Source organism: Wallemia ichthyophaga (assembly GCF_000400465.1).
Source record: "Wallemia ichthyophaga EXF-994 unplaced genomic scaffold scaffold20, whole genome shotgun sequence".
In the NCBI taxonomy this organism is placed as follows: domain Eukaryota; kingdom Fungi; phylum Basidiomycota; class Wallemiomycetes; order Wallemiales; family Wallemiaceae; genus Wallemia; species Wallemia ichthyophaga.
Genome location: NW_008806293.1, coordinates 130,020 through 154,598, shown reverse-complemented (window position 1 = coordinate 154,598; position 24,579 = coordinate 130,020). Strand labels below are relative to the sequence as shown.

Sequence of the window (24,579 nt, the reverse complement as noted above, 5' to 3'; positions counted from 1 at the left end):
ATGTTGAGTGTATGATTGGGAATGATGTTTTGATGATGTGCAATGCTATTTAAAACGCCAATTGAATGCCACTTAAGTGCCTTGTCTTATTTAGGCACGCCCACGCGCTCGATATATCCTATATGCCAATCGGAGAAGAAACGTCTTGGAGAATCAGCGAGAAAGGAGGCGATGCCGTGCATGAGCAACTTCTCGAACTCATCGAGGATCCAACCAGGGTACGACAGTCTCGGTATCTTGCCCATTCGATTGTCGTGGAAGGGCTCCTCCTTGCTCGTCTTCCAGAATAATTTGCACGCGTCGACAGTGGCATTTAGGCTGAGCTGCGATGTGCGCAGTCGGACGAGAGGGTTGAAAAGCCACACCAGCAGCCTCAGTTCACCACTATCCTCATCCTGTAGGAAGTAGCGGTAGCTGCCATAGTTGCGCGACTGGTCGACAAGCTCTGCGGAGATGTAGTGGCCGATGTTATAGCGGTGGTAGCTATGCGGGTGTTAGATGAGTCACACATACACAACAAACCTACGCAGTGCCCTGTGCAATGGGCCTCACGGCCACCTTGCTGAGGCGAAAGAAGGCCTCGCCCTGCACACTACCCACGGTGCTGCCACAGACACACTTCAGGGTCGGCTCTATTTGTTGCTCCTTTAGGGGTTGGTCAGTTAATGTCTCTAGTAAAACATTCAGATGTCCCCCTCTATGTAGCCGCAGCGTGACATGGATCTCGAGACGCCGCGGGTATTCAGCGAGGGTATTACTATTGGGCGGCTGTATCGACAACAGGCGAGGTAGGATGTGTCTGAGACAGCCCCGCTTGGCCTTCTTGGCCGCCCGTTTCGGGACATCAAGAATCCATACTCACATTACTTTCCACTTTTAAACTCCTCTCCACCATGTTTTTCTTATGGAAGACCCAATAATTGCTGCCGATGAGGGCCTCATCGGGACTAGCTGCGTCGCTGAGCGAAGTACGGTAGTAATCCGCGTTAAGTTCCTGCGCAGGGTGACACATCCAGTTGTCGACATGCTCAGACCAATTGTCTGACGGGAGATCTCTGTAATTGTGGATAAGCTCCCCGCTGCTAAGGTCTCGACCGCATTTAGCGCAGCAAAAGCTGGACGGTCTGGTCACGGCAAAGTCAACAGCACTAAATGGGTATGATGGCGGCTCTACCGCTGGCGTTGTAAGTGACTTCCTTGACTGATGAGTCACTTGCAGGTTGAACTCGAAGAGGTCTTTTTCTACCAGCTTTGCCGTCCTGTGTTGCGGCCACACCACTCCCGTAGGCAGGTTCAAGCGGACGTTGTAGCTGGATAGGTTTTTCAACACCGCGGTGTCTCTGTCCTGCTCGTCTATCTCTACTTCAAGCTCCCTGGATTGGCCATGCAGTTGAGTTTTGAACTGCACTAACACATTACCAACATTTATGTTGTGCTCTGCGAGGTATGCTTGGTGCGATACCATACTATGTGTTTGCGAGTCGTTGGAGTCTAACAGAGTGTTAGAAAGATGTGTCAAAGACAAAAAAAAAATCCACATACCTCTGCTAGAGCGCGGATTATTTCCCTGGCGCAGCTTGCTGGCCTCACTAAACTGACTTTCCTGTTGCACCATTCTCCCCATGCTGTTTCTCTCAATGATGTCGATGAGGTCGGCGTCGCGCATCTTGGTGTGAGCATCTTTTAAACGGCTGCCCATTTCGACGCGCTGACTGTCGAGTCTGCGGTTATTAGCCTTTTCAATACCACTGATTATCTGGTTATCACTGCGGCGCGAACTGATGGATTTAGGGAAAAACTTGCCCACGCCGTTGTTTGACTGTTTGCTTTTGTTTGCACTACCAATCACACTCGCACACCCGCTCGTGCTGGCTTCAGACTTGCTCGTCTTGACCGACGCTTCCACCTCTCCAGCCAATTTAGCCAAATCCATCTCGACGACCTGCTTTTGCGATAGCTCCACCCTCTGACCGGCCAGCTGGGGGGTGATTCCCATGAGTCTGTCGATGGAATCTGTCACTCTCTCCAAATCACGTCGCATCTTCTCGTCCTGGACGCTTGACCCTACGCTGGCGCTGGATACTGACTTGTTGGAGAGCTGGCGGTGGATGGAGCGCATAGATAGGTCCGAATAACTTGGGGGCATTTCACTCGTGTTCTCTCTCTCCATGCAGAGTATGTTGATGAGGTTAATGAATGTCTCAACCTTTACCCACATGTCGTTTTCTTTGTGATGATTTGTGCGCATCTCTAGCTTTAGCTGAGACATTTGAGACTGAAGGGTGTCGTAGACCTCATTTGATGATGAGGAGTTGGAGGAGTATTTTTGGGACGATGTTCGTGAGGGAACTCTCTCCAATTCACTCTCAGAGTCAACTTCGTCCTCGGTACCAGTCATAACGGCAAGAACATCAGCAAACTGATCCAAAGCAACGACAAGTTTCGCATCAATCGGCGAGAAGAGGTAGGATATTCTTTCGATTCTCTCACTTAGATCACCACGAATAGGAGCGTTCAAGTGTGTCACGAAGGCATAATTAACATTGAGGCTTAGATTATGCAGATTCCTAGAAGTGCTGTATTTATCACTTACGCTCCTCCAGTCGCTGGCGCTGATTGGCTTGATGGCGGTAAGAGTGGAGAATATGAGAGTATTGAGAGCGAGGATGCAATTCTGCTGTACTTTCACAAGGCACTTGAGTAGGATTTCATCCACTTTTCCTAACGGTTCTTGCAGCAATTCAGCATTGCGCTGTGAGAGACGTGCTAGTTCAGCCATCTCGCCTTGTTTGTCCATCTGGGTAAATGGCTGTGTGCTGTCTGTTTGATGATTCACGATGCCGCTGTCTTCCTCATTTTCCCTTTCAGGAATCCCCGCCGCTTCGAGTGACATTGTGACGGTGGTAGCGATCTGAGAAGCGATGGAGTGACATTTGTGTTATTCAATAGATTCAAGGCATTTCAAGTCACTTCAAGTTATTCAGGGTACTTCAATGAGCGGGAACTTTATTGGCCATCGGTGCTAATTCTCTAAAACACCCCACACACCCTTCTCAAACTCAATTTCACCCTTCTCAGGTCCGATCAGAGCTTAACAATAAATTATCATGTATAAAAATATGGATATTGACAAATAATATGTTGCGTGTATCTTATTAAGTAGTTATTACGTAGTTGCTGCTTGTTGTGCTGTAGAAACGCCGACTACACGCCGACAAGAACAAAGAAGAGAAAGATAACGTAAATTGAAACAATCCGAAAGTAGCGCTAGCTTTAACCTTAACGCTAGCCTCAGCATCAACCTACGCAAACTTATGGTCTTCGCCTGGTGGCCAGCCGCGTGTCTCAATTTTACCCAGCTTGCCCTTCTCGTTTGAATTTATCCACGCGCGCTCATTGGTTGCGTTGACATTATCTCTAGTACACTTCTCCACAACTTCATCTGAAATGCCGTACTCATCTTTAGCGGTCCAAACGATCTGCTGTGGGTGGCACATGGATGGGTGCGTGAACGAGACCTCCTGCTCACTGAATGGTGGTGGTGGCGTGCTGGCCTCTTCCTCGTCTTCATGCCTCGTACGATCTTCGTCTTGGTCTTCGTGCGCCCTATGTTTACTACCCTTATCACCCTTACTTTCACCCTCTCCCTCCTCAATCGCTCCCAATTTTTCCTTCTTTTCATCCAATGGCGTCTTGCCCATGCTCTTTCCAAGTTCAGAGAGTGGCATACTGCCATCACTCGACTCCCTGATCTCGTTCGAACTGTCGACCGTGTTGTGTCCAGAAAGCAATGGCTGTTCATCGCTCTGCTGGCCCCACGTCTTGGATGCCAGCGTCAATGGTAGCGCTTCGCAGAGTGGCTGGTATGAGCTGTTGATCATTATGTGGAAGCCGATTGTGATCACGATAAGTACAACCATGATCACACCTTCCGGAATACCCACCTGCCTACCGTCGTACTTAGAAAGGAAAAATAGCGCAGCCAAACAGATTTGCGAGATGTACATTCCCGTGAAAATGTGCTGAATCGCCTTTGGGAAAAACAGCCCACCCGTGTCCGAGACCGGCTTAATATCGTATACGTAGAGGAAGTTGTATTTGTAGGTAAAGTAGAAGAGCATAAAGGCGACGGCACCAAAGCCGTTCAGGATTGGTGCAATGATGGAGTACGCAATAGTGATGACGACCAGGAGAGACATTGGTGGGAATAGCGTACCCCATGCGACACCAGGCATGGCGTTGAAGATCATCCAACGTGAACGTGGTGTCGATCCCAAGAACCATGACTTTATGTAGAACACAACCAATCCACCTATTTGCAGCAGTGCACCGGAAGATCCAGAAAGACCTTGAAGGGTGACGTAGGTGATAAAGTAGATGGAGGCACCTGGAAGGTTGTTTGCAAGGATTTGTGGATAAGTTGTCACATCGGCTGTAGTTAGTTGACGTAGCGAGCTGATAATACCAGAAGAGAGAGTGGTGATCAAGAAACCGTTAAATACCAAGAATAAGAAGTAGCGGTGCATAAGCGAAAGCTCTACCGCCGTTGAGCGTGGAATACCCTCAAACTTACTTAACAGACGGAAGAGGATCGGAACTAGGGCAAAAAGAATAGCAACAAGCACTGGTGGAAATGCACCCTGAATGATACCCTTGACCGGTTGTGGAAGATCTCCTAGCCACTCCAGCCAGCTGTATCTAGAAGCAAGTGCGTTGATGTTGGATACAGCACCAGCAAATGCGACTGGGATGGCGAAAAAGATAGTAATAGCTATGGTAGCTGCCCAGCTGACGACAGACTTAAGACGTTTCTCGTATGGGTTAACGTTAAGGTTCGTCCAAATGACATCGTCTGGGCCGACCTCGGAGTATTTTTCAACCATTCTGTAAGGAGCGTGGTGGATCAATGATTTTGCGCAGAGATGTGCTGCGAGTTGTTGGTTGAAAAGAATGAAACAAGAGCCCTTAGGTTTGTATTTTTCTGGGTCTGAATTGACCTCTTTACGCATATCACCAATTTCAGCATTCAATCTCGAGATTTCCTCCCTGCACCATATGAGAGTGTCAACCTTCTCTCCAAACAGTCCCATGAAACCAAGCTTGTGAGTTGGGCGTTGCTTTGCAGGGATAAGCTTTTCGGCAACTCCAATGTCGTCCTTTTCCAAGTCCTCATCCTCTACAATGGTCTTCTTTGGAGCTGGCTTGCCCTTCTTTTCGGCCTTTGCGCGCTTCAGCTCCATGTCTTTGGCAGTTTTAATAGTTGCTGTGACTGCACCTTCAAGCTTGTTGCAGGCGTTGAGACGATTTTCGTGCATCTCTGGTAACTCTCTGAGATCTTGGTTAATCCAGACATCTTTAATACCGCCAGGAAGGTAGGAAAAGAGATCATAGAGCTTTTCTTTATTCAACTGCGATTGAGGTACACCTGTAATGAGGACGGTATTGGCCTGTGGGAGGGACGAGTGCTCTTTATCGATAAGATAGCGTTGTCTTGCGTTAATGAAGTAAGTCATTTCGGACCTGATGAGGTAGAAAATCCAGACTGTTTGGTGTATGAGCAGTTTTCTAAATTTGCCAGTAGTTCAGCCCACAAGTAAAAATCCAGGCAAGGAGTAAACTAGCGGCATAACGTGGGTGGTTGCTAGTGGAAATGTTACCGAACGTGAACATATTCAAACCATCCTTGCCACCATCAGAATTTGCGCTGTTTACCGGGAACAAGATAACCCAGGACACGACCCACATAGGGACGAACATCTTAACAATCAAGCGAAGGTATCTGATGAACATGAAACTGTCAAGGCCGTTGTGCCTCGCTATAGGCTGATACGGTGCCTTAAATACCTGCGGTAACCAACCCACTACGCTCTTGGTGAGGCCAGTGGCTCTGTGTCTGAGAGATGAGTTAGCGGGCTCAAGCAAAGAAACACTATACAGACTTTACAGGTGGCTTTGTAACACGTGGCTGGTAAATATGTGGAAATTTGAGCCTTAAGAGGCAGAAGGCCAAAAATTGCGCACCAGCGATGGCACTGTTAAGTACCAACGCCGACAAAAACGTTGCCGTAGATGAAGACGATGTGTCTGCTTCAGTCGCTGACATAATAAATCTGCAGCGTCTTCGTGGTTATCGCGGAAGGACTTGAGAAGAGCAATTCTCCGAAAAGTAAATTTGGTCCGTGGAAGGTGATTATAAGACAATAAAATTAATTTATTCGGTGGAGGTTTGTATTTGAATAAGGAGTGTATTCATATCTCATTAACAGCACGTGGATGCCGTCATCTGTCAGAGGGTTGTCTGCTTCTTCATTAGATTGGTGTGGCTTGTTGGACAAATTCAAGCACTGATTCTGCTGCTGCCTCCACTTGTACACATACACTGCCCTCTTTTCAGCCTTCGAAAAGCAATGACCCCGGAAGTAGGATCGGAATCAATTATCGCATCATTCATTCTCATCCCGTTCTTTAAGATCCGTTGAGCTTGATAATTGTTGAGGGATGGATCGTTAGGTGGATGCATACTACTTTACTAATATCTAGACCTTTTGAGAGTACGCATCTTCATTGGAGTACCTGTAGACCCAACTGAGTACAGACCACTACCGTTTAATCCAGCTGTAAGTCAAACTAAACTTATAACATTTGGACTGTTAGTTTTGATATTGATTTGCTTATTCTGGTTTATTGCATTGCTTGTCTGGAAGCACCAAATTGGCCGATTTACTCAATTAAAGCCCTTTATGGATTTGGCTCTGAGCAGTTGCAAGTGCAAGTGCCCTCGTCCTCTCAAATCATATTCCACGAATTACGTTTTAGGCACGCCAAGATGCAGCAAAATTGGTCTTGGATCGTTGAAGTATTAGATATCTCGAATTTTAGTCCCTGTAACTGATACTTGCTAATTTCAATGCATTTAAGTGATATAAACCAAGTTATCTACCTGAAACTTTGTGCACTCAAATTCATAACTGAATTAAACAATGCGATGAGCATTTTGCGGATGTCGCTTGAATATGAGCGACTTACATATGATCAGAAACGTATTGAAGTGTTGAACCTTGAAAAATAGTCTGTCAAATGGTTTCATTTGAAGATAAATTGCTTTCAGGGTGTCATCAGATGACTTCCAATGTTTGCTAGGAGGAAGTAAAATAATTAGTTAGATTCACTAGATACAACAAAGTTGTTTCATCTCCCATATCCATCTCTTGTCTATAGTTTAACATATCTTATCACAATTTTATTCCACTATCTCATTAGGCAATCTACCTCTTTAGATTCGTGGTGCATTGATAATGTGACATTTCAACCACAAATTTCACATTATCCGAATATGATTTGTTTGCGGATCGAAGATATTGTCTGAGACACGGAATAATTGAGAGAATTTACGGAATGAGAGACATAGTAGAATACCAGACTTCAGACTTGTATTAATAATGCGGAAATCAAATGCATATTCACGCCTCCGTAGATGGTGAATTGTCCAGTCTTATGTGATAGATTGAACAATTACGATTGAAGATGTCTTACTTCACTAATTCTAGTTCACTGTTACTGAATTGCAAATACAACCTTAACTCTCGTAGAAAACACCACTGAAACGTATCTCCAATAGCAACTAGATGTAAAACATATCATGCACGTATACTTAAACTCATATATACCTCCCAAATCACCCAAATCAACACCCTAAATTACCTGGCTACCCATCATTTCACGCTGTTTGTTGAGGGTAAGTGTGAGCTGTCTACCTTTATTTTGGCTGCCAAAGAATCCTTGAGTGAGTTGAGGCAGATAAAGCTCATATGCCTGATATAAACTCTGTCAGTAGCTTCATCACATGTCAAAAAGCCTACTCACAATCATGTAATTTTTCACAAAGTTGATGATGCCCTCTTCAGATTGATGAGGCTTATTTGCATCTCTCAAGCCCTGTTCCTGTTGCTGTCTCCAGTCGTAAACATACCCCAGCTCCAGTGTTTGGAGGTACACGAGACCATCGAAAAACTGAGGGCCGGAGAAGAAGGTGTCGTAGTCACGGAGTGCGCTATTGATATCGAGCACATCCTGCAGACTATGTTCAGCGAGTTGGTTTGTGAGGGAGGGTTCAGAGTGAGTAGCAGATTTATGCTGAGCAGACAAGACAGCAGCTTCGAGTGGTCTGAAACCTACAGACCAGCCTTCAAAAATGACCACTCTGATCGGGTTGCTGGGTTGTAGATCGATACTTGTCCATTCACCCTTCGCTTTGCGATCGCCCTGGCCGCTATGCAGGGACTTGTCGTACACTGGTATATCGATGTGAGAGTGCGCAGGGGCATTCCAGCTCTCGCGTAGCTGCTGGAAGATGTCTTTCGCGAGCACCATATCATGTGTTCCAGAAAGTCCCCTATGTTTGTAGAGCTTGTTGGCGGGGTGTTTCGCGGAGAGTTCGAGCTGCTCGCGGTGGGTGAGGTAAAGATCGTCGAGACTGAAATGCACAGTTCGCAGACCACTCCTCTCCAGTTCCTCAGTAAGCTCATTGACAATAGTCGACTTGCCAGAGCCTGCGGTGTGCACCAGTTGAGTCATGTGGGAGGATATAAAGAGCGTCAAATTCACCTTGCACGCCAGTAAGGCCAACGAAGAAAGGTCTGTTGAGTTGTGTAGAGTGTATCAGCGGCCTGAGCCAGTTTAGAATCCTCTCTGCTTTGAGCGCCATGGAGGACTTTGAAGAAATCGGGAGCGAGGTGGGCAGAAAGGGGAATTAAATCAATTGAGGCTTACGGAAGAATCGCAGTCAAAGTGGGTGAAGCAGTCTGGGCTCCGTCGACGCTCGTTCTATCCATGTGGAAATACGCACAGCAGAAACGTGATTGAGGATGAGTTTGAGGGCGAGGTTAATGGGGTTAGTGAGGTGGATGATGCAGCAACTAGCGAAAGCACCAGCACAGCTTTAATCAGCGTTGTTTGGGATATATTTCACTCGAAAACATACAACGTGCCAGTGCTCTACTTCAATGGGTACATAGACAGCCAGCCACTGCGATCACTCGATACACTCATCGCTCAAGGCATACTCAAGCACACAGAACACAGCGGGTATATTTCCATCACTGACCACCCACTTTCCCGCCTTACCTGCTACTACATTCACCCCTGCAATCTCAGCACTGCGGTGGACGAGATAATGGCGGCAGAGCCCCACGCAGAGTACAATAGAGTATGGAGGATGATTATAGATACATTAGTTTACATTAGTTGAGGCAGTTTGAGGTGAAGGTATGCGTGTCTATGTTTATGCTCCGATTAAAGGCTGAGTTTGGATTTCTTGGGTGCTCTGGGTGCCTTTGTTTCATTCGATGCACCGTACAAGCCCTGCTTGCGCAGCGTCTCTGCACGCCTCGCCCGTCTCAGCTCATCCACTGAGATTCCCTCAGTCTTCTTGATGGATGTCTTCTTGGCAGCAGCAGCAGCTTTCTTTGGTGGCATTGCAGCTGCATCCGCTAGGGCCTGTCTATGCGTATTAACTTTGGGTGGCTTATTCACGCCTTCTAATTTCGATGGCGCTGAGTTCGATTTCTGGATATTGTGTGTCTTTGAACTGAGCATTGAAGTACTCAGGCTCTTTTGCGGTGGCTGCTGTGGCACTTGCTGAGCTGGCTCCTCCTCTTCAAACACCTGGAATCCCATATTACAGTAGTTGGTCGTTGGTGAAAGGGGAAATATGACGCGTAATATTTGACTCTAAAAGGTGTAAAATGAATTTTGAGAGGCTGTTAATGATAAACACAGTCAATTCACGAGTTTTAATACGCGTTGTTTCTGTACTTCCCTCTAAATGACTACGCCGTATTCGTAAGTGTACAATTGATTAGAATGGAAATCTGCTTATAGATACATCGTATACACATCAAATACACCGCTAGGGGTTATACTCCCTTCAACTACCACCTATACAACTTCTTCTCCCAAACCTTCATCATGTTCAATAGTCCACTTACATTCAACGATTTAAGCAGAAGTACGCAAACTCCAGCGCAGTCATCCTCCACCAGCCAATCAGCTCAGACGGCCAATTCAGAGAGCACGTCGTACCTCCCAGGATATCTCAGCAGCGCTGCCCGAGGATCTTCTATACCAGTATCCACACCACCGCGCCAGGAGACCCAATCCAGCCACGCACACAGCTCATCCCAGCAGTCTTTATCCCGCTCCCCGCTTTCCACTTCCCAGTCTAGTGCCCACCACACACCGAACCAAAGCGTAAACCACAGCGTCAGCGGGGGTGCTTTCGGTGCAGGCTCCCTCTTTGGCAGTATCTCCACACCGCTCTCCAAATCCCCCCGTAACAGTTTGTACGGACGCCTAGAAGACGACCAGGAGGCACCGCCAACAATGTTCCTCCAAGACGAGGATAATGTACATCAATTCCAATCCGACACGGGTAATGCGGCTGCTAATACAGCTGCTAAGGCACCCTCACAACATACAAACGCACCCTCAGCGAAGCAGATACACAATTTGACTCCATGGCACCACGCTCCGCAGCCAACAAGGATACACGCGCCTCTCGAAACTCGCAGCGTTACTTTCTTCGGCATAGGCGATAACCTCCGAGCGAGAATGATGGACGTCTTCATACCCCAGTTCGGTCAGGTGGAGAGCGTGAGCGACGGCGTCAACTGGATAGATGCGGTGTTTGCGGACACTCTCGCTGCCAGCAGAGCAATCAAGTGGAATGGCGTCAAGGTGGATGACCTGGGCGGCGTAATGCTCGGTGTTAAATTGACACATGGCGGGAGTGAAGAGCATGCTCAGAGTGCACCTCCTTCCCAGCACCACGATAGCAAGCATCTTACCCCGCTCCCGCCCTCACAGGCTTTCAAACCCTCCCCTAAACCGCAGTCTAGCACTGCTTCACTCAGGACCATGTTTAATTCTCCCAGCGCTAACAAGTCTAGCAATGAATATGGCATCTCCGCACAGCAAGTCCAGCCGCAGCAAAGTGGTTCCAGCTGGGGCGGTAAACTTGCCGATCTCATTTTTGGGTTTTAGTGGGTGTCAATGGGGTTTAATGGGTGAGAAGAAAAAGATATTTATTCATTTGAATATATATGAACACGTATAACTATAAACAAATGACTATATCCGAGATACGAGTGTGGTGATGGTACATGAATTTCAACGAAAAAGGACAGATGAGACTAAGCCCTATTCGAGTTTATAATCAACCCTCTAAGCCAACCATTCTCGCGTTTGAGATCGCTGACTGCCCTTTCCGCCTGCTCCAGACGACCTTTATACTCGTTTGTCTCCTGCTCGAGAGCAGCCTCCCTAGCCTTCTTCTTAACTCTGAATCTAGCCGAAGCTGCTGTGTTTCTGCGACGCTTGTCCTCCTCCAGCTCCTTCTTAGCCGCCGTCTCCGCCTCTCTGTGCTCCTTCTCAGTGCGCTTTTTAGCCTGGTCGTACGACTCGCCGTCCTTCTGCTGGACAGGGGGCATAGGCAGCTTCTTGAAACGGCGTCTGCGCACCACCTTGTCCTCGTCATTGTGCTCATCATCGTCGTCCTCCTCGTGAGCGTTGTTTGTGGTGCTGTTGCTGAGGAGGGGCGCTGAGGGTGCTTCTTTGAGGAGCGCACTGATAGTCTCCAGGGTAGGTTCAGATTGAGGGAGGAGCGAAGGCACACTGCTGGCTGGCACGCTGTTCGCTTGCGCACCACCCGCGCCACCCGCACCCACAACACCCGCTAGTGCAGCATCCAAGTCGTATTTCTGTCGCTTGATCTGCGGCTTCTGGTCCGTGTCGAATGTGAGAGCGTTGGCATACTCGTCGTCGAGACTGGCTAGCTGACCGCCTGCGGCGTTGTCGGGGCTATCAAAGTCGAATTTGACATTCGCCCACAGATCGAGCTGCTCGGTGAGCTCGTCAGGCTGGATAGGAACGCTGAGCTGATCATGGCTCCTATGGGTAAATCAGTACACTGGCTGGCTGTAATCACTCCACTCCACGCACGTCTGGTTGGTTTCTGGATTCGTCGGCGATGTCTCTGTGCTCTGCGGCGGACTGACTAGCCAATTCAAAGGCGGTAGCGTCGATGAAGGCATTTTCAAGGTTTTGTGATTTTGTGATGATTGTTAATGTTAATGTGATAGATTTGTGATTTACATGATTGTGACAGGTTGAGTCATTTAATGAGCTCGTAGGTGGTTCTTGCTTATTCAGAGTAAAATTAAAGACAGTTTCCCTCCCATTTCTTCTCGTACGCAGCTATCTGAAAATTTGCATGCCCTACCCTATTATGGTAATTAGGGGGTTTCATAGTAGTGTATTGCCAGAGAGCGTTTATACTCCTCAGAGTTCTTATCACAGCTTTCTTTTGCTGCTATATTGGACGCATATCGACCAACTTTACACCACACTCACATGAGCGTTATCAATCGTATCAACGTATTGCGTGGCGATATTACAAAATTGACCACCGTAGATGCCATAGTAAACGCCGCAAACGAGTCACTCCTCGGCGGCGGTGGCGTTGATGGCCAGATCCACAAAACCGCTGGACCGGGGCTGCTCGAAGAGTGCCGCAAATTGAATGGCTGCCGTACCGGTGAAGCGAAGCTGACAAAGGGATATAATCTGCCTTCCAAGTACGTCATTCACACCGTTGGACCGAGGTACTCGAGTAGCAGGAGGGAGGAACTTCTCCGTAACGCCTACAGAAGCAGCTTGGAATGCGCGCATGAGAACAGCATACATAGCATCGCTTTTCCTAGCATCAGCACAGGTATATATGGCTACCCGATAGAGGAGGCTTCAGAAGTGGCTTTAAAGACGGTCAGAGACTTTCTGGAAACACATAAAGAGGTACGCCTGGTAAACTTGGATTAATCCACCTAACGAGCTCGCTCATCAGACTAGCGTAACTTTTGTCCTTTTCTCCGAACCGGATTTGTACATCTATCAAGATGAGTTCAAGCGTATTTTCGGGTGAATGCAATCTGCAGAGTAATTTGTAATGTTTCTGATGAACTATTATTTTCAATCTGAAAACATATATCATATTTATTAATTTTTTGTACAAATTGAGACATGTCCTTCCTGTGCGTCTAGAAAACAACGCTTCTGAATTAATTGAAACTTGATATCTTCATCCAAGTCCGATACCTTTACACAAATTAGCACTTTTCCAATACATGTGCGCCAGTATCTCCCACAACTCCCTTCTCCTCTGAGATTGACAGGCACTTATCATTCACCGCTGCATTGTTCTCTACATCTTTATTCTCGTTGCTCAAACTCGCTTCCCAGATCCGTTTTTCGCGGCGGATATGCAAGTTGAAAAGAAAGACAATGATATTGGATATATTCAAGAGAATTACCGGATTTAAACATGGATTATCCGGATTCATACCTAAATAAATTTTAAGCTTGTTTATGTGACCAATAAGGTGCGTCTCTGGATGACAAATTACCACAACTAGTAGATAAATAGCCATAAAAATATGCCAGACTATGAACGATTTGAAGAGCTTTTCGAAGCGGTACCTGAATTGAGGCATATGCGCTAATCTCTCAGATTTCTCTTTGTCAAAACCTTTCTGGAGCACGTGGTTCTTGCGCTCGTCCCTAACAACTCTCTCCTCGCGTTCGAATTTCATTGGCAGTGATGGTGATGGGTGTGAGATGAGGAGAGGTGGGGTGTAAGACCTCGGCAAATGGAAAGACAAGTAAAATAAAATCAGTAACGCAGACAATAATGTTTTAATACGCAGAAGAATGCTATGAAAATCAGACCTGTGTTTGAGTGATTCCACCTTCTTCTCATTCCATCCAACCAAATCCTAAGAAAGCCTGAGATGTTCAAGTTGGATTACATGTACATGCAAGTATGTCTATCAGGATTAATGTAAAAGCTTTTCCAGAGGTATAAGATGCTAATGAATATGTTTGCAAATAATGAGATGTATCATCCCCGAGCCACTAAATTGAGCTTAAAGAGTGAGGAGTGAGTGTAGGTATCATTGTCCGAATTCGATAACTCAGAAAGGAGAAATTAGCACTGTTCCGCTACCAATTCGCTTTTCTTGCGCACAACTTTTTCCTGCATTGAGGCTATCTTCTCTTCCACAGCATTATTTTCTAAATCGTACAGACTCGCCCCGTAAATTCGCTTCTGACGAAGGATGGAGATAATCGACTTTTCAGAATAGCTGAAGAAATCGTAGAAAGCCTCTAAAACCTTGATAGTCATAAAAGCACACATAATCTCCTTGACATGGCCGAGCGTTAAGTTTTTTTCGGTAATATGGCGGAGCGTAAAGCAAAACACCAGAATAGCCAATATTGAGCCAACAGAAAGAAGAATTTGGCAGGCTAAGACAAAAATGTAGAGCTTCGCCCAACGTGGGTGGGAATTGAACATGTTCGCTCTTATCTCATTGTCTTCCTTCTCAGTTTCCTCTTTCTCAAGCTCTTTCTGTACCCTACTATCTTTGTGCTCGTCTCTAATGACTTTCTCCTCGCGTTCGAATTTCATTGGCAGTGATTGTGTTTCTTTTCAAAGGCGAAGTGAAACAAATAGCAATAAAAATGTTATATTTGAAGGTGTGGAAGATTACGCTATGAAGTCCAAGGTTGAATTTGAGTTAGTTCGTCAAGTGATCGATTTGAAGGTCTCTGCCATCCAATGGCTAAAACAAACAAGCCCTTGAAAATCAAGCTCACCAGTACCCAGACTATGGCGAGGTAATACTTGAGTAAATCGCTTGCCACCCAAGCAGCCACCATCCATCCGAGCGGGATGATTGCAAACACAAAGTGATCCAACGACAACTCGAGAATGTAGTGTTATGGCCATTCTATGGATGCTAAAGTAAGGAGGCGATATCGATTGTCTTTAATTGTTGCCTCCGCCTTGTTTGTCGAATTGGCATTTATACGATTTGACAATGAGGTGCTTGTGTGTGTATTTGACGGATGCTGCTGCTTCCTCAGCGTTTTGGGCGCATTCATTACCACCCTCTACTATCCTCTACTTCTCGGAAGCTTTAAATGCTCACCACCCACTCTGCTCGGTTCTTAGTGGGTAATGAGAAGTTCCGAGGGATGATTATTTAATCAATTTTGACACAAATTTCTACGTATTTATATAGCTTGCAAGTTCTTACATTAAATTGGAGGCATGTATTGACAGTTGTGAGTTGTGAGTTGTTGATAGCGACCAGTCTGAGCTGAAGTGGTTGACGTTTCTGATCAGCAATCAGCCCCCTTAAAAGTATTAGAAAGTAGTCATCGCCAGCTAAAAGCTCGTGTAAGTCTCACTTTACGCACTGATTTTGCATGACGTCATTGATGCCTTAGAAAACACACTAACTCCTGTCTCATAGTGAAAACTGTCTAAAAGCACCTGTTTAATCACTCCAATTCTTTTAAATCACGTTCCATTCATTTGACCATCACCTCCACTTGATATTCCACCCTGAAAAATGTTTCAGCGAGCCATGCAACCGTGCAAACAACCAAAAAAGGCAGGGTAGCTACGATCTAGAACAAAATAAGCTAATGAGATATGAATATCATTAAATTTCTTCAAATAGACCGTCTTTTACTTTCACATTCCACACTAGTGAAGACGCGAAGATGCCGATGAAGTGAAAGACTAAAGTAAATAAACTATACTCTTTCTTCAGTACATATTTATTTGTTCCACAACAACCCACCGACCACCCTCGCTCGCTGTATCGTAAGCTAGAAACAAGATAATGTCAGAAGTCGGCAGTCAATTATGGAAGGGATATCAAGGAGCCCTCGGCAACGGAGGACACGGTGGTGGACTTCCTTTCCCTGGATTCGACAATGCGAACGGACAAGGCGGTTCATTCAGACCAGACGCGCCAGAGCTCGGCCCAACTTTCCCAGTGGGAGGCGGTGAAGAGGGTGGTGAGGATTATCCTGACTACCCCAACAATGGAAATGAAGCTGGATACCCCGACTACCCAGAAAATGGTGGAGAGCCTGAACAACCAAACTACGATGGCGATCAAGATAGTGGTGAGACAGATGAGAATGACATGCAGCCACCACCTCAAGATGACAACGGCAAGTGTCACAAGTGGGATTGGTGGAGCAGTGAGCCAGCAATCGGAGTCAATCTCGGCAACTGGCTGATCCCCGAGTGGTCATGGATGGGACACCCAGACGGTATATCGTACAACGGCGACATCTACTCGCAATGTGCGGGCAGAACAGCGGAATGCACTGAAGAGATGCGCACTAACTGGGAAGGCTACATACTCGAAAGTGATTTGGAGTACATTAGCAACCACGGCGCAAACATGGTTAGAATCCCGGTACCATTCTATGCATTCATCGACACGACAGGCGACGAGCCATACCCTACGGATGAAGCACAGAAGATGGAGCTCACTCGTGTGCTCAATCTCCTTCCGGCATACGGACTGCATGCAGTGATTGACATCCATGCTGTACCAGGTAGGCGAAGAGAGAATTAATTCAACGACGCTTACAACTATCCAGGCTCACAAAACGGCCTCGAACATTCAGGCAGACTTGGTGAAGCATACTTCCTCACGCAGACCTCTCAATACTGGGAAAGAGCGCTGAACACAGTGCGCGCGGTGACGGAGTATGTGCAGTCGTTGCCTGAAGACACGCAATGCATGATTGCTGGGATAGAAAACGCGAATGAGATCAAACCCGAGAACGACGACCAGATCGGCACGACAAAGAAGTTCGCTGTGGAGTCGTACGATATTGTCAACAAAGCGGGTTTCACACTCGTCACATCCGACGCGTTCCTCGGGCCAGCCAAATGGAGCGACATGTTTACACAGGGTGAGAATGTTGCTTTGGATGTACACCGCTACTGGGCATACAGTGATCCAGCCTCAGTCACGGACGCAAGCATTGCGGATGATCTCGCTAAATTTGCAACGGAAGCAGCTGCATCACACTTGCCAATCTTTATTGGAGAGTACTCGAATGCTCGTCCATACGAACAGGACGTCGAGAGCCTCAGATACACATACCAGGCTGAACAGTCTCTCTGGGTCGGCGCTCTTGCTGGATCCGCCTTCTGGGCTTACAAGGGTGAGCAAGGAAACGACTGGAACTGGCGCAAGGCGATCAATGACGGAGTAATCGATACGGATGACTACTATAACTTTGATATGACGCCTGAGTGGCTCAAGCAGCACATTCGCGATATGTTTGGAGAGAGAAGTCGTATCTGAAATGAGACATAATGCAGAAATTCACTAAAGACGAAAATCACAGCGATAAAGAGAAGATAACTTAATAATTGTTGATACAGTATTCTATTTAATACATTCACGCTCGTTTAGAAAAATTGAATGAAAAGTGGTTTACATGGACTTGTGCCCTTCTCAAACTCAAACCGATTCATTACATAAGATAGAAATTTGAAATCTGGCAATGGGGGATAGAAATATTGCTCGAGCGTTAAAGATACCACCATTTATAAACAAGTTGTATTCGTGGGTTAGATGGGATAGCTGGGAGAGCAATTCTAACGCATGTTAACCTTAGAATCGTCAACGACAGCGACACAGATAGATACATACACTGGTCGGACTCCGGGGACACGTTTTTTGTACCGAATCCTGAGGCACTCGCACGCGAAGTACTTCCCCGCTATTTCAAGCACTCCAATTACTCCTCCTTCGTCCGTCAGTTAAACATGTACGGATTCAACAAAGTGCCGCACCTTCACCAGGGTGTTCTCCACGATGGTGGTAGTTCTGAGCTTTGGGAATTCACCAACGAAAATTTCCAGCGCGACAAACCCGATCTGCTGGTAGATGTCCATCGCAAGGTATCCACAGCGACGGAGAAGAAGGCTGGAGTGAAAGGAGAGGGAGAGGCGTCGCAGCAGCTCACCAACTACATTGAACCAGCACCCACGAGTAATGGAACGCAGGACGCTCAGATTGATGTCGGCACGGTCGTTGCTGGATTCACGCAGATACAGAAACAACAGGCTTATATCAGCACCAGCTTGCTCACTCTCCAGCAATCGAATCAGCGGCTGTGGCAGGAGGCGGCAGCTGCGCGGGAGCGTCACAGACAGCATGAGGAGACTATCAAAAAGCTCCTGCAATTCGTTAGCTCCGTTTATGGTGGGGATGTGGCTGGTGTTAACGCTGCCAGTGCCGCTGCTTCTGCTGGCGCTAATGCTCCCGCTCACCCTTACGATAATGACCAGCCGGGGAATCAGGTGGCGCTGGTACCCAAAAAACGGCAGCTTATGCTCAACAATCTTGCGGAGGGTGGCGAGTTGAATCCAGCATATGATTTCGGCGGTGGCGATAGTAATGCGTATGAACAACATCAGAATCACAATGCTCACGAGGACATCTCTCGCTTCACCCACATCAGTCCAGAGAGCCAAAGCAGCGCGGCGGGAAACACACCTGGATCTGAGTATGTGGAGAGCAGTACTAGTACCAACAATGGCAATAATAATAATAACAATAACAGAAATACGTCGACGAACAACGGCAACCAAAGCACTAAAAAATCTCCACATCTCACTATCCCAGAACTGAGCAGCGCCAGCACGCAAGCGTTCGATAATTCCAAAGCACTCATCTCACCAGGCCAGCTAGATATTGCGCAATTTGCGAGTCTACTATCGCCGCGCACAACGCAGAGGTTGGTCGGAGGGGGAGGGAGTAATAATACCAACGGCCATAACAACACGCATAACAACGCATCTGACTATCTAAATTTCAACGCAATCAATAATCCGAGTGAAGGAGTGCAGATGAATGAGAACCAGATGGGCGCACAGCGAAGTCAGCTGAATGAACTTTCGTATGATTTAGATGCATTGCAGCAATCGATTAACACGGTGGTGAATAATATGGGTCTCAACCCGACACAGGCAAGTGAAATATTGCAGGCTTCGCAGTCGCAGCATAATGATCATCAGGCGATGGCTGAGCTGTTTAAGGGGTATGATTCAGATCTCGATAGTTTGCTCAGAGGGATGGGTGAGGGTGGTGAGGCGAGTACAAGTGCAAATGTGAATGCAAACTCAGACGCAAACACAAACACTAACTCAACCTCAAACACAAATGCTCAAACTACATCCCACATACACTCACCATCACCATTCAATTTCGTCGAAGAAGCAGAAGATGCAAAGCCTAGTAAAAAGACGCGCTATTGAGATGTCAGAGATGACACTAAGTTATATTCATGTATTTTTATGTACTTGTTTTCACATGGTAGAAAAGAGAGAAGGAAACGATTATCTATTTTATTTAAATACCCTCAGAGCATCAAGGAGAGAGGCTCAGCGAGGATTTTGTTGAGTGCAGCGAGGAATCTAGCAGCGATAGCGCCATCGACGACGCGGTGGTCCGAGCTCATAGTGAGTTTGAGAGTTTGAATTTCACGGAAGCCTTTTTCAGTTGAGTCATCCAAGACGAGCTTAGGTGAGGAAGCACCAACTGCAAGGATGCAGCTTTGTGGAGGGTTAATGATAGCTGTGAAACTGTCCACGCCGAGCATTCCGAGGTTAGAGATGGTGAAGGTACCTCCTTGGTACTCATCAGGTTTGAGTTTACCATCACGTGCTTTACCAGCGAGAGTCTTTGTCTCTGCGCTAATCTCAGCCAATCCCTTTGCACCAGCGTTTTTGATGATAGGGGTTATGAGACCGGTGGGGGTGGCAACAGCTACACTGATGTCTGCTTGGTGGTATTGACGGATGGTGTCGCCGAGCCATGCCTGGTTAGCTTCAGGGACTTCCTTCAAGGCGAGTGCGACACCCTTGAGGATAAAGTCGTTTACGGAGAGCTTGGCACGCTTCTCAGCTTCAGCAGCACCGTTAAAGACTGTGCGCAGCTTGAGAAGCTTGCTGAGGTCTACCTCGTGTGTTACGTAGTAGTGAGGAGTCTGTGACTTGGACTCTGAGAGACGCTGGCCAATAACTTTGCGCATGTTGGATACAGGCATGTCTTCGAAGAGAGGGGCGGCGTTCTTTGAAGGTGCGGAAGGTGCGGCGGTTGCTGGAGCAGCCTTGTAATTTTCGACGTCCTCCTTTGTGATGCGACCTTCTGGGCCGGAGCCCTTGAGCTGCATGAGAGGGACACCTCTTTCGAGAGCCAACTTGCGAGCGATTGGAGTGGCGGCGATGGTTTGGCGAGGGGTGTTTGGTGGAGGAGTGGAAGTGGATTCTTTAGGCTTCTCTGGGGTTTTTTCAGACTTTTGTTCTGGTTTCTGCTCAGACTTTTGCTCAGGCTTCTCCTCAGGCTTCTCTTCAGTGGCAGACTCCTTACTCTCAGCGGCAGCCTGCTCAGCTAAAGCGTCTGCGCCAGAGAGGTCATCGCCCTGCTCAGCGAGGATAGCGATGGGAGTACCAATAGGGATTGATTTGTTGCCATCGCCGAGCATAATTTTAGCGAGAACACCTTCATCCTGGGCTTCGACGTCCATGGTGGCCTTGTCGGTTTCAATTTCGAGGAGAACATCACCAGCAGTGAAGGAATCGCCGGCTTGTTTCTTCCAAGAGGCGATACCACCTTCAGTCATGGTAGGGGACATGCTGTAGTTATTTAGAAGGGATTGCTTGAAAAACTCAAGGCTCACGCTGGGAAAGCGAATTTCTGGAGTTGGTGGGTGGAAGGAGTGGTGGAGAGGGCTTTGGGGGGTGTGAGTGGGTATTTAATACTAGAAACGACCACCCACAACGCCTTGAAAGGTTTCCAAGTAAATTCTGTCTGATTGCGAGTCTAAACATGTTGGTTGTCGTGAGCAAGAGTAATAGTGTCTATTGTATTGGGATTAAGTCTACAAAATTATTTTTAGGGATTTCTTCTTTACTGAGGTAGCTGGTGGGTGTGGAGGGAGTGCCATTGAGTATGTAGCTGAGTATTATGTAGTTCTGGGGGTGTATTAGTGGGGATTGCAGTGTATAATGGCAATCTACTCACGTCCACGCCCGATTCATCCTTATTCACAGCTATTGGTAACTTACTCACCACCCAAAGATCAATATCCCTTCCAAACTGCTGATAACCAGCTCTTAACGCTGCTTGGTCGAGTGATTCGCCGGCGTTTAAGGTGGTTGAAGGGAGTGAGTGGTTGGGTAGCAGCAAACCAAGAGATCTATCACCAAGTCTTTCAATGTTGTCTACTTTGTTGTTGGAAGTTGGAAGATTCTCATGGATATCTACACCAGAATCGACAGAGACATCTTGATTGGAGTAGTGTGAATATCCCCAGTCTTTAATCTGCCTTAAATATTCCCCCTGTACAAACTTCTTACTATTTAGGCTCTGTGGTTGATAGTAGAAATCGAGTTTAAATTTCGAAGCTAATGATTGATGGAGGAGACTAGTATATTTGTAGTATTCAGTTGCTAGCGGATGTTGCTTTGGTGTTAAATACGGTGGTCTAATAATTAATAGTGTTGATTTAATTTTACTAGTCATGGCCGTTTTCTTCTAACATCCAACTAGAAAATCCCAATGAACCTTGTAATTCACTTGAACTTTGATCATTTTAATAGCAATCCTATTAAAAGTATTCCCTGGCTTGGTTATTTAAAGTCAAAGTCTATTAGCCAAGGTGATTATCAGTTGATTACTGGGCTAGACAATCATGGTGTGGATTTCTCTGTCGATCAATACTCCATAGAGTGTCATATACACCTACTAAATAGCCTACTCAACAGCATCAACAAGCTAGACGTTGTTCAGTGGGTTTTGTACCGCTTACAGCAGCTACTACTCATCAACCCACCCACAACCCTCAACCTCCTCACAAACACTCCAAATATCAACGAAAACCTCCTCCAGCACCTTCAGAACAACGATACTTACACTCACTTATCCACTGAGAAACTACTCTCCCTCTCCCTCACTCACTCCCCGTCCACCCACCACCTAAACTCCCTCCTCCATTCTATCCACAAGGACATTGATACAGGCGTTTATGTCGATGTCAGCACCCTCCTCCTCACACAGCTACTCTCTCTAACACCCTCTAAACACTACTCCTATCACAACATCCTCCCAACCCTCATTCCCATAATGTCTCACCCGCAAACACCCCCACAAACGACGTACAACATCATTTATTCCATCTGGATCATCTCTTTTGATAGCTCTCTTTGTGCGAGGATCAACACCGATCACCAAATCATCCCCCACCTCGCCAACGTTGCAAAAACCTCGATTAAGGAGAAAGTCGTCAGGTTAATCTTGGCCACTTTCTCAAATCTCCTCAGATTCGCAAAGAAGAACACGCTAAACACCTTCCTAGCCCTGCCCATACAACCCACGCTCACCTCTCTCTCCACTCGTAGATGGGTAGATGACGACCTACTCGCTGATCTCGCAGCCATACAACAACAACTGTCTCTCTCTTTTGCTAGTGTGAGCAACTGGGATGAATATGCTTCTGAGCTTGATTCGGGCCTGCTCAAGTGGTCACCTGTTCATAAGGATGAGCAATTCTGGAAGAACGAGAGTAGGGCGTTGTTAAATAATGGTGGATGGGGCGTAAAGAGGTTGCTGGGGTTGTTGGAGAGTGATGACCCTACCACCCTCCACATTGCCCTCTCTGACACTGCCTCCTTCCTCAAATACACCCCTACCGCTAAGCAACATATACACACCCACCACAAAACTGCCATAATGCAACTCCTGCAGCATCCAGATAACAACGTCAAGTATCAAGCCCTGCTTACCACTCAGCTCCTCATCTCTCAGTCGCTTCATTGAGCGTAGTGCGTAGTGCTTTCTATATTTATATTTCACTCAGTTTCACTCCATTTATACCACCATTTATTCATTTCATTCTTTACATTGATGAATCCTCACTGCTCTGCTCCCTCGGCCATCTCCCCTGGCGGCATCATGCCTGCGCCGCCACCCTGCTGGAGTCTCCTCGCACTGACAACGTCATCCACACGAAGGAGAAGGCTAGCCGATTCGACGGCAGTCTTGATGGTCTGAATTTTAACTGCAGCCGATTCGTAGAGGCCGTAAGTAGCCATATCGACAACTTTACCAGTATCACCATCGACACCGAAGCTCACCTCTCCGTTGCTATGTTTGGCTCTGAGTTCTGTGAGGGTGCGAATAGTGTTACCACCGCAATTCTGTATGAGAGTGCGTGGAATAACCTCCATAGCATCACCCACGGCGCGTATAGCCAAACTACCTACACCGTCGACCGATTTGGCAAGTTTACCCAGGGCGACGCTCACTGCCATCTCCGTAGCTCCTCCACCAGGTGCTAGGAGTGGGTTAAAGACAACGTTACGGGCTACTGCCATCGCGTCGTGCAAGTTACGCTCAATCTCGTTCAGTATGTCTTTGCTTGGTCCACGCAGAAGCACAGTGCATGCTTTAGGATCTTTGCACTCTGTCAGGAAAGAGAAGTACTCATCACCAAGCTTCTTCACTTCGAACTTGCCACATTTCGTACCAATGTCAGTTGCGCGGATATCTTCTACACGATTCACAATAGTCGCACCAGTCGCGCGTGCTATACGGTTGTTATCAGTTTTGCGCAAACGGCGAAGAGCTGTGACGTTAGCGCGTGTGAGGTAGTGCTGGGCGAGATCAGATACACCCTTCTCGGTGAGGACGAGATCAGGTTTGAAGGAGAGTATGTGCTCACACATGCCCTTAATCTGCTCCTCTTCAATAGCGAGAATCTTCTCCCAGTCGCCCTCTTTGCTTATTTCAATGTTGGTTTGCGACTCGCCCTTCTTGTACTCGAGTGGACAGTCGAGAAGGAGGACGCGTGGGGATTCGATCTTACGTCTCATCTTGGGGTGCGTTACGTCTTTGTTCACCATGAGCCCGCTCAGCACACAGCTGTCTTCAACATCACCTCCTGGCACCTTCTCGATACGCGCGTAACGCTTCAAATCGACGCTTTTGAGGTCGGCGTTGGCTGCGTCAGCTGTAGCTACCGTCCTGACACTGTCGAGAGCCAGCTTGCACATGAGATCGGACCACCTCTGGACGAACTTGGTGCCGATGGATGTCTTGATCAGCGCAAGCATTTCCTTTTCGTTGGCTGTATCGAGGGGCTTGCCGATGAGTTCGATAGTCTTGAGTGCCTCGGTGAGAGCGAGTTTGTAGCTTTGGATGATCTGCACTGGATGAATGTTCTTCTCGAGGAGGCCAACACTCTGGGCGAGGATTTCACCGGCGAGAATGATGACACTGGTAGTTCCATCGCCAACCTCCTCATCCTGGGTACGCGACAACTCGATCATACTCTTGGCTGCTGGGTGTGCAACGTCTATTTCACGCAGAATTGCATGTCCATCGTTGGTAAGGAGGATCCCGCCCATTGGATCGAGAATCATCTTGAGCATCGACTGCGGTCCCAAGCAGGTGCGTATAATATCGGACACCGTCTTTGATGCCATTATATTCGACATTTGTGCCTTTCTACCGCTTTGGCGTTCAGGTGCGTTTGTGTCTGCAGCGTAGAGCATTAGACGTGATCACAACTCGCGCTATCCACCCACTCATAACCATCATTGGCTGTCCACCAGGTCCCATTGCGGCTGCCATTCTC

General features: G+C 47.2%; 15 protein-coding genes across 15 annotated transcripts; 6 read left to right on the top strand and 9 right to left on the bottom strand.

Moving 5' to 3' along the window:
* Positions 1 to 86: 86 nt before the first annotated feature.
* J056_002404 (E3 ubiquitin-protein ligase E3D) lies at positions 87 to 2,893 on the bottom strand (the record flags this gene model as incomplete). Its single annotated transcript, XM_009271669.1, has 4 exons — positions 87 to 483; positions 527 to 645; positions 863 to 1,491; positions 1,543 to 2,893. 4 exons carry the CDS (start codon positions 2,891 to 2,893, stop codon positions 87 to 89), a joined length of 2,496 nt encoding a protein of 831 aa, XP_009269944.1.
* A 409-nt stretch (positions 2,894 to 3,302) lies between these two features.
* J056_002403 (uncharacterized protein) lies at positions 3,303 to 6,103 on the bottom strand (the record flags this gene model as incomplete). The annotated part of the gene is made up of 3 exons (XM_009271668.1): positions 3,303 to 5,542; positions 5,592 to 5,893; positions 5,940 to 6,103. The coding sequence occupies 3 exons, from the start codon at positions 6,101 to 6,103 to the stop codon at positions 3,303 to 3,305; spliced, it is 2,706 nt and encodes a 901-aa protein (XP_009269943.1).
* A 1,589-nt stretch (positions 6,104 to 7,692) lies between these two features.
* J056_002402 (uncharacterized protein) lies at positions 7,693 to 8,574 on the bottom strand (the record flags this gene model as incomplete). The annotated part of the gene is made up of 2 exons (XM_009271667.1): positions 7,693 to 7,812; positions 7,864 to 8,574. The coding sequence occupies 2 exons, from the start codon at positions 8,572 to 8,574 to the stop codon at positions 7,693 to 7,695; spliced, it is 831 nt and encodes a 276-aa protein (XP_009269942.1).
* Positions 8,575 to 8,702: 128 nt separating this feature from the next.
* Positions 8,703 to 9,247, top strand: J056_002401 (Ubiquitin-like-conjugating enzyme ATG10; the record flags this gene model as incomplete). Its single annotated transcript, XM_009271666.1, has 2 exons — positions 8,703 to 8,732; positions 8,783 to 9,247. The coding sequence occupies 2 exons, from the start codon at positions 8,703 to 8,705 to the stop codon at positions 9,245 to 9,247; spliced, it is 495 nt and encodes a 164-aa protein (XP_009269941.1).
* A 44-nt stretch (positions 9,248 to 9,291) lies between these two features.
* Positions 9,292 to 9,675, bottom strand: J056_002400 (uncharacterized protein; the record flags this gene model as incomplete). Its single annotated transcript, XM_009271665.1, has 1 exon — positions 9,292 to 9,675. The coding sequence occupies one exon, from the start codon at positions 9,673 to 9,675 to the stop codon at positions 9,292 to 9,294; it is 384 nt and encodes a 127-aa protein (XP_009269940.1).
* A 291-nt stretch (positions 9,676 to 9,966) lies between these two features.
* J056_002399 (uncharacterized protein) lies at positions 9,967 to 11,040 on the top strand (the record flags this gene model as incomplete). The annotated part of the gene is made up of 1 exon (XM_009271664.1): positions 9,967 to 11,040. One exon carries the CDS (start codon positions 9,967 to 9,969, stop codon positions 11,038 to 11,040), a length of 1,074 nt encoding a protein of 357 aa, XP_009269939.1.
* A 149-nt stretch (positions 11,041 to 11,189) lies between these two features.
* Positions 11,190 to 12,089, bottom strand: J056_002398 (Regulatory protein cys-3; the record flags this gene model as incomplete). Its single annotated transcript, XM_009271663.1, has 2 exons — positions 11,190 to 11,946; positions 11,998 to 12,089. The coding sequence occupies 2 exons, from the start codon at positions 12,087 to 12,089 to the stop codon at positions 11,190 to 11,192; spliced, it is 849 nt and encodes a 282-aa protein (XP_009269938.1).
* Positions 12,090 to 12,408: 319 nt separating this feature from the next.
* On the top strand, positions 12,409 to 12,976 carry J056_002397 (Macro domain-containing protein; the record flags this gene model as incomplete). Its single annotated transcript, XM_009271662.1, has 2 exons — positions 12,409 to 12,849; positions 12,899 to 12,976. The coding sequence occupies 2 exons, from the start codon at positions 12,409 to 12,411 to the stop codon at positions 12,974 to 12,976; spliced, it is 519 nt and encodes a 172-aa protein (XP_009269937.1).
* Positions 12,977 to 14,038: 1,062 nt separating this feature from the next.
* Positions 14,039 to 14,521, bottom strand: J056_002396 (uncharacterized protein; the record flags this gene model as incomplete). Its single annotated transcript, XM_009271661.1, has 1 exon — positions 14,039 to 14,521. One exon carries the CDS (start codon positions 14,519 to 14,521, stop codon positions 14,039 to 14,041), a length of 483 nt encoding a protein of 160 aa, XP_009269936.1.
* A 1,225-nt stretch (positions 14,522 to 15,746) lies between these two features.
* J056_002395 (Glucan 1,3-beta-glucosidase A) lies at positions 15,747 to 17,237 on the top strand (the record flags this gene model as incomplete). Its single annotated transcript, XM_009271660.1, has 2 exons — positions 15,747 to 16,476; positions 16,522 to 17,237. 2 exons carry the CDS (start codon positions 15,747 to 15,749, stop codon positions 17,235 to 17,237), a joined length of 1,446 nt encoding a protein of 481 aa, XP_009269935.1.
* Positions 17,238 to 17,439: 202 nt separating this feature from the next.
* On the top strand, positions 17,440 to 19,198 carry J056_002394 (Heat shock factor protein; the record flags this gene model as incomplete). Its single annotated transcript, XM_009271659.1, has 2 exons — positions 17,440 to 17,501; positions 17,554 to 19,198. The coding sequence occupies 2 exons, from the start codon at positions 17,440 to 17,442 to the stop codon at positions 19,196 to 19,198; spliced, it is 1,707 nt and encodes a 568-aa protein (XP_009269934.1).
* Positions 19,199 to 19,302: 104 nt separating this feature from the next.
* Positions 19,303 to 20,773, bottom strand: J056_002393 (uncharacterized protein; the record flags this gene model as incomplete). Its single annotated transcript, XM_009271658.1, has 3 exons — positions 19,303 to 20,578; positions 20,623 to 20,674; positions 20,722 to 20,773. 3 exons carry the CDS (start codon positions 20,771 to 20,773, stop codon positions 19,303 to 19,305), a joined length of 1,380 nt encoding a protein of 459 aa, XP_009269933.1.
* Positions 20,774 to 20,803: 30 nt separating this feature from the next.
* On the bottom strand, positions 20,804 to 21,467 carry J056_002392 (uncharacterized protein; the record flags this gene model as incomplete). Its single annotated transcript, XM_009271657.1, has 2 exons — positions 20,804 to 20,917; positions 20,967 to 21,467. The coding sequence occupies 2 exons, from the start codon at positions 21,465 to 21,467 to the stop codon at positions 20,804 to 20,806; spliced, it is 615 nt and encodes a 204-aa protein (XP_009269932.1).
* Positions 21,468 to 21,503: 36 nt separating this feature from the next.
* Positions 21,504 to 22,760, top strand: J056_002391 (V-type proton ATPase subunit H; the record flags this gene model as incomplete). The annotated part of the gene is made up of 1 exon (XM_009271656.1): positions 21,504 to 22,760. The coding sequence occupies one exon, from the start codon at positions 21,504 to 21,506 to the stop codon at positions 22,758 to 22,760; it is 1,257 nt and encodes a 418-aa protein (XP_009269931.1).
* Positions 22,761 to 22,855: 95 nt separating this feature from the next.
* On the bottom strand, positions 22,856 to 24,575 carry J056_002390 (T-complex protein 1 subunit gamma; the record flags this gene model as incomplete). Its single annotated transcript, XM_009271655.1, has 2 exons — positions 22,856 to 24,480; positions 24,530 to 24,575. The coding sequence occupies 2 exons, from the start codon at positions 24,573 to 24,575 to the stop codon at positions 22,856 to 22,858; spliced, it is 1,671 nt and encodes a 556-aa protein (XP_009269930.1).
* Positions 24,576 to 24,579: the final 4 nt, after the last annotated feature.